The sequence below is a fragment of the Antedon mediterranea genome, chromosome 7 (genome assembly GCF_964355755.1).
Source record: "Antedon mediterranea chromosome 7, ecAntMedi1.1, whole genome shotgun sequence".
Classification (NCBI taxonomy): domain Eukaryota; kingdom Metazoa; phylum Echinodermata; class Crinoidea; order Comatulida; family Antedonidae; genus Antedon; species Antedon mediterranea.
The window spans coordinates 5,793,724-5,808,757 of record NC_092676.1 but is presented as its reverse complement, the minus strand read 5'-3'; the positions used below and the strand labels follow the sequence as shown (position 1 = coordinate 5,808,757).

General features: G+C 33.0%; 1 protein-coding gene across 1 annotated transcript; it reads left to right on the top strand.

Moving 5' to 3' along the window:
- The first annotated feature begins 3,441 nt into the window (after positions 1-3,441).
- Positions 3,442-10,990, top strand: LOC140054094 (vesicle transport protein GOT1B-like). The gene is made up of 5 exons (XM_072098937.1): positions 3,442-3,552; positions 4,204-4,295; positions 4,450-4,628; positions 5,246-5,327; positions 9,778-10,990. The coding sequence occupies exons 1-5, from the start codon at positions 3,528-3,530 to the stop codon at positions 9,814-9,816; spliced, it is 417 nt and encodes a 138-aa protein (XP_071955038.1). The 5' UTR covers positions 3,442-3,527; the 3' UTR covers positions 9,817-10,990.
- The last annotated feature ends 4,044 nt before the right edge of the window (positions 10,991-15,034 follow it).

The following is a 15,034-nucleotide window of genomic DNA, read 5'->3' as shown; positions in this document are numbered from 1 at the left end:
GACACATTCATTAATAAGCTGTTTCATAGCGGTAGCTTTAGTATCTAAGGCTGACAGTTTTGTGAATTTGGAAACTCGACTATAATTTATAGGTAGCTGCTGGACCCAAAAAACGTCTGGGAGAAGAGAGTCTATATGAAAGCCTTTGCTGATAATACAGTATTATTGAGATGTAGACGGAAATCTGTAAAATCTTGTTCAATAAATAATAACTTCGTTTTTGCTGTCAACCAGGCCGGTATTATAATAAATCACTGTCAAATAATCATTCGATAATGGTCAAAACTTTATTTTGGCTCTGTCAACATAAAGGGAGGTATTTACAATAACTTTCTTTTGACTGTCAATCTAGGCCAATGTTATAATAATACGCCGTCAGATATTAAATCATTGAAACAGTCCTGGTACATTTTTTGTTGGTTATCAGATGCCGTGGGGGGTCCAATCAATTATCGTCAGAAGGTGAACAATCAGTCTAGGTAGCAGCAGCAGATTATTAGGAACGCCTGCTCCATTAATTAATCCAGAAAAAGGTTTGTACATTATCTATTTGTTTATTAGCCTTCTCCTAACACAATTATATTTTCTTTAAAAAAAGGTTTTATAAGTGGTTTCAACATTTATGATAGTAATGTCACAGTTCTGTGTCTGAACGCAACTTCATAGACCTACTAGTTATATTATTCATATTAACTGATACTTACTCTTCATTTACCGTAAAGTTCATTAATGAAATATATAATATAAATTGGCTTCGTAACAATTAATTAGTGTTGAAAAGGTTAGTTTTTTGGTGATAGGTGAAAATGACATGTAACTTCGTAATCAATTTATTTTTTTTTGTATAAAGGCCCAATTACACTATGACGATAACGACGGACGATAAATATATAGCATGCATTTTTTTTACATAAACCAAAAGAAATTGGAAAGGTTTTCGTTCTAGACCTATAGGATAATCATTTATGCTGCCTTTGATAAAAATAATGTTTTTCAAATTCCAATCAAATGACGTCATGATAAATAAAAACAATAAAATCGCTGTATTGTCACGATATTATTGGTCTTACTAATCATGACGTCATTTGATTGGACGTGTGAAAATATAATTTTCATCAAAGGAATTGTTTATATTCCTTTTGGTTTATGTATTAAAAATGCACATTTGTCTTATCGTCGATCGTTATCGTCCTAGTGTATGGGCCTTATGCTGTAAATTTTCAATTAATTGATCATTCCGTTTTCATTTTATTAGTTGGACTCTTGCACAGTTGCTGTCTAATCGTTGTGTAATATCATTTCGAACCATATTAAAATCATAAAGAGATTCATATTCCTTAACATGTGGCTGTTATTATACAATTGAAAGCAAAACCCGTTGAATCTCAAATCATTAGGACTAGAAATTTGGCTTATCACAATCAAATAAATACTTTCGTTCAAAATGAAACTCCAACCTCTCTAAAAGATTGAACTCGAAAACGGACCGTTTTTTTGAATTGGGTATGTTGAAACATTTCAATATTCATTTAAAAAAGTACATTAATTATGGTATTGATCAGTGGCTATAGAGGCGTATAAACCCTCGGTCAATATCATGTAAAATGCACTGTGGAAGGGTCATTATTAAGACTGCAAAATTGGGCTTATCAACAAATAAATACTTTCGTTCAAAATGTAAAATCAAGGCTGAAAAATTGGGCTTATCAACAACAAAATATTTTATTATTAGACGCGATAACATCAAGGATAATCAGTATAATTATTAATATAGCCACTGTTACTAGTTTTATTCTACATGCTAAAGTAAATAAAATCCACTAGAAAACAAACAAGTCTGAATGTTATGCTTATTAGCCATGTTATGTTTGTTACTGTAGGCCTATGATCGGGCCTATGATTGTTTGCAATGTCCACATATTATTTCCGTTGGCATATCCATCACTCACAAAAAAGACGTGTGAGGTTCTTTCTTTAGATTTTGAAGAATGATTTGTGTTACAGGTTGACACATGAGTCAAATGCTCAAGATATCGGCTAACGCCATGGGACCCTTGGCTTATCAATGAATAATAAATACAGTACTACTTTTGTTCAATTGAAATCGGAATCTGACCGTTTCATTAAATTGGGTGTGATTAGGCCTAAACATATAATAATTTATTAAAAAGGTACAATAAAAACAAATGCATCAGAGGCGTAAAGAACCCACGGTCAATATCATGTAAAATATATATGGTATAAGCACTGTGGAAGGGGTCATTATTATTAAACTGGAAATTCGGCTTATCAACAAATAAATACTTTCGTTTAAAATGTAAAATAAGACTGCAAAATTGGGCTTATCAACAAATAAATACTTTTGTTCAAAATGTAAAATAAGACTGCACAATTGGGCTTATCAACAAATAAAATACTTTTTTTTCAAAATGTAAAATTAAGACTGGAAAATTGGGCTTATAAACAAATAAATACTTTTTTTCAAAATGAAAGAAAACATTTTTTAAATATAATCCTTAAGCTCTGTCTATACTATCAAACTAAATATGATGTGCCCATATTATTATATAGACATGACGATGTCCACTACGATATTCGGGCATATCACTACCATATTTGGGCACATCACACTTTTTTTGTTAAACTAGTTGGGACAGTGTAGACACAGAACTATGTGATCGAAACATAAGTCGGAATTGGACTGACGCGATTGATTTAATTGGGTATTTTTATTAATGTAATGATTCATTAAAAACTATAATACCGATACGCGTTTGGTATTGATCAATGGTGCAAAAAACCCTGAGAAATAATGGTATAACGCGATTTGGTGATAGCTTATCAATAATACAACCCATATACTATTATTATAAATACCTATTACAAATCCATTCATATAACTTTTCATCGCGAACCGAAAATGTATAAATGTTATTCTACAGACAGTAATTATATATTCAAAAGCCATATTATTATTATTATCAATACCTAAATGCGATAGTAATAACCACATAAACATAAATTATACCCAATACAAGTTTGTGCGTTTAATTCTAGAAAGAAACGACTGTGCTGACAGGCCAATGACATAAATCACAAGTAAAGTCCCAATTGTTCACTTGCGTTTTGATTGGCCGACCTATTATATTAGATTAATGAAGACTGTCCAGTCAAAAAGTTACGCGGCGTTTTTTGTAAGAAATATTTCTTGTTTAAATTTATAATAAAGTTTTAAATTGTAGGTGGCGCTATATCAATTACTCGTATTTTTCCGAAGGCTGGTGTTATTCGCACGACGACTGGGCGTGTGAACTAATCTGTTGTGGTACGGCCGGTATGCGATCCAATGGCCAATGACGATTTTTACCGTACAAACAATCGTGTTTGGTTAACCTCACAGGCCGCCGTCCAAATAGCCTTTGCTATTTTTTCAACAGTTCCACGTCTATTGTGTTGACGTGTGGGTTGGCCTAGCCTGACGGTACAAAACAATATTTTAACAAAATAGTTGTTAAGGAGACAGAATTATGATTGAAATAACAGATCTTCAAAGTAAGTTTACATTTTAAAACTGTTTTATGAAGATAAGTATAGCGTTTTGACCTATTACTTAAATTGTCGAGGCCTCTTGAATCAAGCTCTTTCGGGTGTTTCACCTGCCCGGAAGAAATGCTCAAGTCCCCGCATGGTTTCTCCAGTTGTGACAAGGTCTAGGCCTAGCCTCGAAATATAAATTGTGATCCTACTATTATGTATATACATAATATATATCTTTGGGTTAAATTATATAATATTAAGCATTTCTGTATTGTATAGCTTTACCTATTTCAATAAAATAATGTTTAATTCCAGGCCTAGCCTAGCTAGCTAGCCTCTAACTAGGCCTAATTAAATAATTTATTTAAATAAATTAATTAGCCTGTAGGCCTAGGCCCTACGCTATCTCATCTATTGTATTAATAATAAAATAATAAGACATAGACAGGCTAGTCGGCTTTTTAGCCACCATTTACGTAGAGGAATGTTTTGTTATTGTTTAGAGTAAGATTTTGTGGTCGTGTTGATGGTGGTTTTCAGTCTATAGTAAATGGCAAGCAGTAGGCCAGTCTGACCGAGAACCTAGGCTACAGTAGGCCTACTGAAAGAATGCTTAAACTCATTTATCCCACATATTATCAATCAAATTTAAATTTCTCTTTACAGAAATTGGCGTTGGTCTTGCCGGATTTGGTGTGTTCTTTTTATTTCTAGGTGTTTTATTCTTCTTTGATGGCGGACTCTTAGCAATCGGAAATGTAAATTTCAACCTTTTGGAAAATCAGTTTAATTTGGATTTAAATATTAGTTAATGTTAATTTTTTTTAATTAAATCATCATTTTTTTATTATTATTGTTATAATAAAAATGTTAATCATTTAATAATTTGATTTTTTCTAAATTTTTTTTCAGATATTATTTTTATCGGGTTTAGCCTTAGTTATCGGTCTAGAGAGAACATTCCGTTTCTTCTTTCAAACGCACAAATTAAAAGCCACAGGGTTCTTTGTTGGTGGTATGGTAGTGGTGTTAATTGGTTGGCCTATTGTAGGAATGTGTGTGGAAACTTACGGATTCTTTTTGTTGTTTAGGTAAGCTAAATTTTTATCAAAAAATTATTATCATTTTGATACTATAAACAATTTGTTTCTTTACTAAGGGACCTTGTCCAAATTAGTCACTGTGTTTCTGTAATCATACAGTACACACCGATTTATTGAAAAGACCGACTCATACTGTAATAAACAACAACAAATGTAGTTACTGCAGTAACCGCAGTAGAATAATTATGACATGGTCCCTAAATATACAGTAATAAGGGCTAAGAAATTAAATGCAAAGTTTTGCAATCTCTTTAGGCTGTGAAACAGGTTTGAAGGGCCCGGGGTGAGAAACTGAAAAAAAAACTTAGCTGAGACAAAAATCCATGGATGTCTCGGGAATGAATGGTATTTCCACACTTGCATTTGATCCTGTTAAAACAGTCTTAAAATGAATTGTATTTGATGATAAATTTCTGTTTATCGATGTCAATTTGTCATTTATAAATAATTGCTCATTATTTTTAAGCATCAAGAATTAATAATAAACAATTAAGCTTTAAACGATTCATGTTTTTCCTTAAAGGGAGTTCTCCTTAAAAGAACTTTTTTCCATTTTTCCCAAGAACTTCTTAATTAAGTTCATTTCATACTGTACTTTCTTTCAGAGGATTTTTCCCAGTCGCAATAAACTTTTTAAGACGAGTGCCTATTATAGGAACTATATTGTATCTTCCAGGAATCAACTCAGTAAGTTATATTTATATATTATTATTATTAGGCTATCGCTCTCTGTAGAGCGATAGCCTATTGTTATTGTCAGAGATTTCATTTTTTCTGCTCATTTTTTGTTGGTCGCATATCTCAAAAATGGCAATAGCAGTTATGTTGTAACTTGGCCAGCAGATGCACGTATATATGTAGTTGTGCAACAAACTTTGGTTTAATGAAAATATGGTCGCGTAGCGTAACTACGCGCAATTTTCTGAAATTCTTAGATTGACTATAACTTGAAAACCAATACAGTACAGATAATAAATACTGCAACATTTGGACGCGTAGACTACGTTTCGTACGCGTGGCAACTTCGTAGGTTTCGCGTGGCGTAATCTACGCAAGCTAACATGCTACGCGTAGTCTACGCGTAGCCTACGAAGCGAGAGCTAGGAGGGGAAATTCCAATGTTCAGATTATTGTGTACTGTGCTGCTGCACCACACACGGAATTTGTTAACGAATTTGAATACTAGTTTTCATCAATTTTAAAATGCGAGTTAATTACTGTGAAGTAATAATAAATGTATTTATATTAGTATTAATTACTGTGTGTTGGTTGTGTTAAAATGGGACATTTATTTTTATGAAAGAAGAACAAGTGTACATCTATCACCGATCGGCCAACGTACGGTGGACGGCGGTCGTCATCTGTTTGTGTGAAATGGCCTCCGGCTAGGCCTAGCTAGCTAGCTAAAAAGGTAGGGTTACCGGCGTACCTACCGACAGTTTAATTTTAAAATATGTGGTACGCCTATAGTACTTATAGGCCTACTTAGTAGTAGTACTGTATGATAATCCATACTGTGTACAAGCGTTAAATACGATGTACATGGCGTGAAAATGTGAAATAATGTGGTATAGCCTAGGACGTGACAGAAGGATATTTCCTCGATACGACAGTTTTCGCCGTGAAGCTGCTGTTTATCCACGTGTTTGTATCGCGCAGTACAACTCTCTACTGTCTGAACTATGTTTGTTTACTAGGCTATATAATGAACGATGTTTCGTTTTAAAAATGCGTTTAAATGAAATATTACGCTTATTTAGTACTATGGGATAATATGAATTGTTTAAATACTGTAAATGTCAAAATAATAGAATACAAATGCGATATTATTTTTGCTCCAACGGAAATCGAGACGGATCACTCCATTCGTAATTCATTCGCCCAGTGTGTTTATATCCACGTGTTTATGATCCGCGGATGGATACTCTCTCTGAACTGTACTTTTATGTTTTGATTTTAACCTTCAATTTAGTGAAGTTCAACTTTTATTAAATAAAGTCTTGCATATTTCCTAACCCTAAAATGTTAATTATAATTTATTTTTATTTATAACTAAAATAACATTTATTTAAATACTATCTACTATTATTGCGCATGACTAAAAAAAACAAAACAACAAGATCAGGCAAGCACATGTTAGTGTCCTCCGATCCTCCTCCTCTCTGCTGATGACGATGTTCTAAACGACCTGTAACTTGACCCTCCACACCGATCCTCTGCTGCAGGTTGTTACAATAGCTAATATTAATGGAGTTTGATGTACAGTTACGACGAAAGTTTCAAACCTGGATATTGTTTGTTTAAATGAAACATACTGAGTACTGTATTAATTACTTATAAAAAATTAACTTGCAATTTTAGGCCTACTACTAATAGTTACTATTACTATGAAAGGTAGTCATAATAACGGCCCGTCATCAATTCATTTTGTACACTACTGCCTGGCCGGCGATGGTGAATGTACAGCAGTCAGCAGTAGACTTTTCGCGTCTAGCCTAGGCTTTGAGCAATTTTAATTGCTATTTCCTTTAGAAAAATTTGAATTTCAAGTATGTTTAATAATGATGATGATATTATTGAATAACAATCGTATCATTTCTATTTATTCAAACTTTTCGTAGCCTGCTTAGCCGTCGACAATTTACTTGTACACAGTTGAGTTTGGGGAATTCCCACACACAGTTGATCACAACGTAGGCTACGAATGCTACGCGTAGCCTACGCACTACGAATGCTACGCCACGCAACCGCCACGCACCCGCCACGCGTTGACTACGTTACCTACGCGTGGCAAATGTTGCAGTAGTTTTTATCTGTACTGTAGCTATGCTTCATGTCAAGGGTCATCTTCCTGTATCATCAGCAAAATTTTGAACATTGGTCAAATGGCGCGTACGCGCGCTTTGAAAGTTAAAAATGCTCAAAATCAATTTCTAATCAACTTTCTACACGTTTCAGGACATTTTAAGCATTTCACATTTTTCAAAAAAAATTGCGTTGCGCGCGCGCTATTGCGCACTTCGCTCGTACGCAGCCTAGAAAGCCCGTTTTTGCGCTTGATTATTGTTTTTCATAGTTTTATGATATATTTCTTTCATATTTGATGAATTATGAATGCAAAATAATGACACACGTGCACGTCAAACTTTAAAAATCGTGCGCTTGAAAATTGGTAATTTTATGCAAATTTGTGTAAAAATATGCCTATTTTGAATCGATTATAGCTCTCCGGGATGTCTGGTGACCCCCAATTTTTTTAACTTAATATGTAAGCAGATATATTGTAGATATGAATTCATGCAAAATTTTTACCTCTGGGCTGTTGTGACGTCATCGTATGGCCACACAAATGTAAAATATAGGGATTTTGTCTCTTTCGACACTGTTCGTCACATTCAATAAAGCGCATACCGCGTAAACGTTATCAATTTTCTTCCAATTTTCAATATTTTATTACTAAAATAATTCCTTTTTAGACTTATGAACTTTTTTTTTTTATTTGAAACGGTCATCATTTTCAAACAATTGAATAAACGTGAGTGGTGTAAAATAAAAAATAACCGTCAACTAAACCGTTTACAATGCTAATACCGTCAACTGTTGACACTTATTAAACGATTTTGATGTATTCCAGCTGTTTTTTACAATCGTTGTAGTGCAGCCTATTGTAGACTAAGCATAATAAATAACATGTGCGTGTTTCGATGCGTTGGGCGATAGCCTAACTCGTCAACGTGACGAGTTCAAATCTAGTTTTAATTTATAGAATTATTAATAAATCAAAGCATGGTGGTGATCCAAAAGGTTAAAAATAACCGTATACAGTAAAACCATGATTTTACGTTCCCTGGATTTTACGTATGCATAAAATGACCGATGATGTCATCATTTTTTAGTCTTTTATTACATAGTGATATTTTCTTACATTGAGGGAGCTATTTAACAACAATAAATCCATATTAACTTGTGAGACAAGCCACACGCATGCATTCCCTTACAGCAGCGACTGTTTTTATTTATTGATAGAAAATACAAGAACATTGATTTTTTTACTTTATTTAAACATCGCACAGCCTGCATATACTTTTCTAGTTAGGCCTCACAGCTAGGTTTCACATTTTAGCTACGATCTACGTAGTTGGGGGTCAGTTGAAGGTCAACCTGGATTTTACGAATCCTGTGTTATACGTACGTCTTTCGGTCCCGTACCGTAGGTAAAATGCAGGTTCTACTGTAATTATAAATATCCCCTCTGATTTTAAGAAGTCACTTGTCATTGTCCATTTAGGCTTATTGTCCAGAATTGATTTCTAAAGCTCTATCAAACTTCATGTGACAAAAAATATGATGTGCCTATATTAATATATAGACATGATGATGTCATATCACTACCATATTCGGGTGCATCACACTTTTTTTGGGTCAAGCTAGTTTGATAGTGTACTGATAGAACTTTATTATAGTGACAACAAATATGATGTGCCTTTATATGGACATGATGATGTCATATCACTACCATATTTTGGCATATCACTACCATATTCGGGTGCATCACACTTGTTTGGTCAAACTAATTTGATAGTGCACTGATAGAACTTTATTATAGTGACAACAAATATGATGTGCCTTTATATGGACATGATGATGTCATATCACTACCATATTTTGGCATATCACTACCATATTCGGGTGCATCACACTTGTTTGGTCAAACTAATTTGATAGTGCACTGATAGAACTTTATTATAGTGACAACAAATATGATGTGCCTTTATATGGACATGATGATGTCATATCACTACCATATTTTGGCATATCATTACCATATTCGGGTGCATCACACTTGTTTGGTCAAACTAGTTTGATAGTGTAGACATAGCTTTTAGCTCTTTCTACACTATCAAACTTTATGTAACAAAAATTATAATGTGCCTATATATGGACATGATGATGTCATATCACTACCATATTTGGGCATATCACTACCACATTCGGGTACATCAGACTTTTTTTGGTCAAACAGAGCTTAAATGCAGAGGACATTGCTCCTGTCGATAGATCCTGGCAAATAATAAAAATAAAATCATAAATCAATTATTATTAATTTGTAAAATTATCAATCATATTTTTTTTTTAGGTTGTATCACGATTTGAAGATCACAACCAAATGGTATGAAACCCACCGTGAATATATTATGCTAATTTTTGGAATATTGAACACTTATTGGTCAACAGATATAAATATTCAACAGATAGAAAATGATACTGTAAAGTCATTGGTCAAATGTTGTGAATATTTAACAGTTGATGTGGTTTAAAAACAGAAAGTCAATGTGGATTGGTCAACTACTGTAGTATGAATATTCAACAGATAGAAAATGATACTGTAAAGTCATTGGTCAAATGTTGTGAATATTGTAACAGTTGATGTGGTTTAAAAAAGAAGTCAATAAGGATTGGTCAACAGGTATGAATATTCAACAGATAGGAAATTATACTGAACAGTCATTGGTCAAGTTGTACAGTATGAATATTCAACAGATAGGAAATGAACAGTCATTGGTCAAGTGTTGGGAATTTAACAGCTGATGTGGGGTCATTGGTTAAGCTGTATCAACATAGTGTTTCTTTTGTCTTGGCAAACACTGAATAGTAGTACATTTTTTGTTTTGGCTTGCCATTTTACGCCGATATTAAACCATGAATATTGAATGTTGTGTTTTATTACAGGCAGTGGGCGAATGATCTGCTGCCCTCTATAGCTGGGGAAGTTTATGACTTAATAGAGCTTTTGATTTGCGATGACATAGGAAGAAATTAGTTCATTCCATATGTCGTTGGTCTACACCTGGACCTAGAAACCACCAAACCTGTGTCGAGGTGGAAGCACGTCTACATGCACAAAGAATTAAAATGACAAAAAGTCTTCTCAAATTAAAAGCTTCCTAATATTTTAATTAAAAACATCTTTCAGCATTACCGCTGACTTTTTTCTTTAAAAATCTGCATTGTAAAACATCCAGATGAAGTCGAATCTAATGACAATCATTTACAAGATAGGCACCTAACCATTATGCCACACATATTTTTTTTTACATTTTAAAACAAGGAGCCTCTGAATATATGAATACAAAATGTATATAATAGTTAAATATTAAAAAATCTTTAAAAGATTTTCATACTTAAATTGTTGACCATTTATATCATTGTGATTTTCATATGCCTAAGATATTAAACTGTAAAAAGATGAATAGTACAGTCTTTGATTCCTGTTTTCCCAATAAAATGTGGATACTGTATAATCTAAAACACTTTTCACAAACTGTTAGCCAAAATGTTTATATATTAGTGTTATTGTATAATGGTTTTCATGGCAAAAATACTATAGTCTGTTTTTTTTTACTAGAAAAATGTATTGTTAATTGATTTCGCATTTATATTTTGTGAAGTGAAAAATTGTGCAACAAATCCGAACTCGTTAACCAAACTAAGACTAAGCTAAAAACTCTTAAGGCACATTTACACTAGGATGATAACGATCGATGATAAATAGATAATAATTCCCAACAACAACAAAAGAAATTAGAAAGGTTTTCATTCTATAACTATAGGATAACCATTTATTTCTTTTGTTTTAGGTATGAAAAATGCATATTTATCTTGTTATATTCGATCATTATCGCCCTAGTGTAAATGGGCCTTTACAATTTAGGAATTCCTTAACAAATGGAATACTATTCATGAGTTACCCATTGTCCAATCACAGAGGTTTTACTTCCTCTATTTGTCCAATTATTTTCCACTATACTGTAAAAGCTAATTTGCATATTCAAGTAAAAAGACGTAAGAACAACGCAGGTGATTTGATCAAGCGATGGATTTTTCGAACTGTCGCTTTTCAACTTGCGTTGCATCTACGTCATTGTTTGCGTTGCATATACTAGTGAGAACCAAGCCTAATGGAAAACAGGCGTTAATACCTTAATGTTATTACATACATGTTATTATAATGTATTTTTGTATGTATGCTTCTGACGTAGGCCTACCTCCTGCCTTTTACCCCTGTGTGAAATTGTATGGATCTGGTCGTACGCGCCTGACATTAGGACACTACGAATTAAAGCTTGGTTTCCACTAGGACGTAAGCGCACCGCAACCAATCACAAGCGATAGATTCGAACTAGTGCGTGTCACTTGTCAACATCGCTTGCATTGCATCTGCGTCATTCCAGGTTACGACTTTGCTTAAAAAGTAATAATGGGGTACCTACATTATATTATTTATACACATTTAGAGTCATAGTAACTAGTTATGTCCAAAATAAAAAATGTCGAAATTTTGGCATTTTTCGAAAATTTCCTCGTAGGGGTACTAATAGTACTGGGATTTTTTTTTAAATGGCTAAAATATCCACTATTTAAAATTCAGTTATTATGCGATAATATTGCCATATATGCGCATATATTGTGTTATCATCACCTTATAGAGTCATAGTAACTATTTATGTCCAAATTTGGCCATTTTCCGAAAAAAAAAACAATATTCGACTCTGAGCATGTTTATCATGCTATAGTAACCATTTATGTCAAAAAATAAAAGGGTCGAAAAATGGTTATTTTTCGAAAATTTTCCTGTACTATAGTACAGGGATGTACAGGGATTTTTTCAAAAAATGGTCAAATTTCGTCCTTTTTATTTTTTGCTAAAACTGGTTACTATAGCATAATTGACATGCGCAGAACCCAATATTCGACTATGCTCGTGTTTATCATGCTATAGTAACCATTTATGGAAAAAATAAAAGGGTCGAAAAAGTGTCATTTTTAGAAAATTTTCCTGTACCGACAATATCCGACTCTGCGCATGTTTATCATGCTATAGTAATCATTTATGTCAAAAAATAACAAACAAACAAACAAATAACAAATAAAAAAAAAATTGTTTGTTAAAATTGTCAAATTTCGACCTCTTTTTTCGCTAAAACTGGTTACTATAGCATAATTGAAATGCGCAGAACCCAATATTTGACTCTGCGTATGTTTATCATGCTATAGTAACCATTTATGTCAAAAAATAAAAGGGTCGAAAATGGTTATTTTTCGAAAATTTTCCTGTACAGGGATTTTTTCAAAAAATAGTCAAATTTCGTCCTTTTTATTTTTTGCTAAAACTGGTTACTATAGCATAATTGACATGCGCATAACCCAATATTTGAATCTGCGCATGTTTATCATGCTATAGTAACCATTTACGACAAAAAATAAAACTGTCAAAAAACGGCAATTTTTTCGAAAATTTTCCTGTACTATAGTACAGGGATTTTTAAAAAAAAAGTCAAATTTCGACCTTTTTATTTTTTGCTAAAACTGGTTACTATAGCATAATTGAACCCTATATTCGATTCTGCGCATGTTTATCACGCTATAGGCCTAGTAACCATTTATGGCAAAAAATAAAAGTGTAAAAAAACGTCAATTTTTCCAAAATTTTCCTGCACTATAGTACATGGATTTTTACAAAAAATGCTCAAATTTCGACCTTTTTATTTTTCACTAAAACTGGTTGATATAGCATAATTGAAATGCGCAGAACCCAATATTCGACTCTGCGCATGCTTATCATGCTATGGTCAAATTTCAACTAGTTATGTGCAAAAATAAAAAGGTCGAAATTTTGCACTAACATGGCCAAATTTCGGAAATTTCTCTGTACTAGGATTTTTTTGAAAAATGTTTCAATGCGCAGAAAATATGATGTGCATCTGCGCATGTCAACCAGTTATATACAAAATAAAAAAATAAAAATATGCTATATCGACTTTTTAAATATCAATTATTATGCGAGAAAATAATGCTATATAAATAATAGGCACATGTCTTGTCGTCGTGTATATGTTTCGTATTCATCTGATCCTTTCGAGGAATAGCTTTCTGGTTAAAGATCCCGTGTGTTTGACCTTTTAAAATAGTAACTCAAAAACGTTTTCCAATCGTTGTACATTGCCAAGTGCGCCAATAAAAGACTCAGGTAACCAAAGATTCAGCCAATCAAATTCAAAAAGTCCTAACCAGACGAACGGAAGTTGACAGCGGCGCGCGGTGCGATGAGAGACGATGTAATGTATGTTACATTTATGAAGCATACGTGACTTCGTGAGGACAAATTATACCTAGAAATGTTAATGTTTTATTGACTTCTGTTTATATCATTAGCTGCATCAAAGCCATTATAATATATACATAATTGATATTGATACAATATTAGAAATGCACGTGTTATCTTCCTGCGTCAAAACTGACATTACTAATTATTATCTATTTGAATTAAACATATCTGTTTTCTATCAATACAGTACGTTATATCGAAGGTTTCGAGTCCTGGGGCGGATTGCTAAAAGCGGTCTATAACCGGTTTTAGCGCTTAGCCTGCTATAATTCGTGACGTAGCAAGTAGTCTTTATTAATAATAGAACATTGCAATACCGCGGTCTAACCATGGACCTATCTAATTTATAGGTCCGTGTTCTAACCTGTAAACGGTCTTTAAAATTAAAGCCTACTCGAAGGAGTCTTAAAACAGTCTTAAACCTCTCTTTTTATTGCTTTTATGTATTATTTATCGTAAAAGATAACCAATTGAACGAGTTTTAAGTGTTACATTAGGTAATAACGGTGATTTTATTCTTATATAGGCTTAGAATAGATTTTCTCGCGTATAAGTGTACACACTGTTATGATTGTGAATTGAATAAGCGTGACGAACATTACCTTATTTGGCATTCTACGTGCAAAATACTTTGCGCGGTCTTATCTAAGACTGTTTTATAGCAATGGTCTAACAGGGTGGCTTTAGTAAGACCGTCTATCTGATAAAGCCGGCTTTAATCGGGGAGTTAAGACCATCAGTTAAGACTGTTTTATAGCAATCCACCCCTGCTTACAGTCCTTGGTTGAGATTATTGATAGCCGATTGTTTTATTTCTTAGATTTCGGAAAAAAAGAAGAATATTTAATCGCAACAAAACATAAGGCATAAAAGAAAACCATGATACATAACCATAATATTCACGGGAAAGCGAAATAAATTAGAAATAGAGTAGAAGATAATACTGTAAGTAATTTGACCAATCACAAGCGATGGATTATTTGAATTATCGTTGGTCAACTTCCCTGCGGTAATATTATCTTAATAAAATTTATATTCAAGAAATGTTAAATTGTCTAAAGCCTACAATATATACAGTAAAACGTAAACAAGAAAACCCTTTAAACTAAGATAAAATAATCGTTGGATACATTTTGGATTTATAATATGGGTTTGAGATGGAGAATTTCAATCTTAAAACTAAAATAATTAGACATAAAAAAGATGTTTTGTAGATGTTTTGTAAATG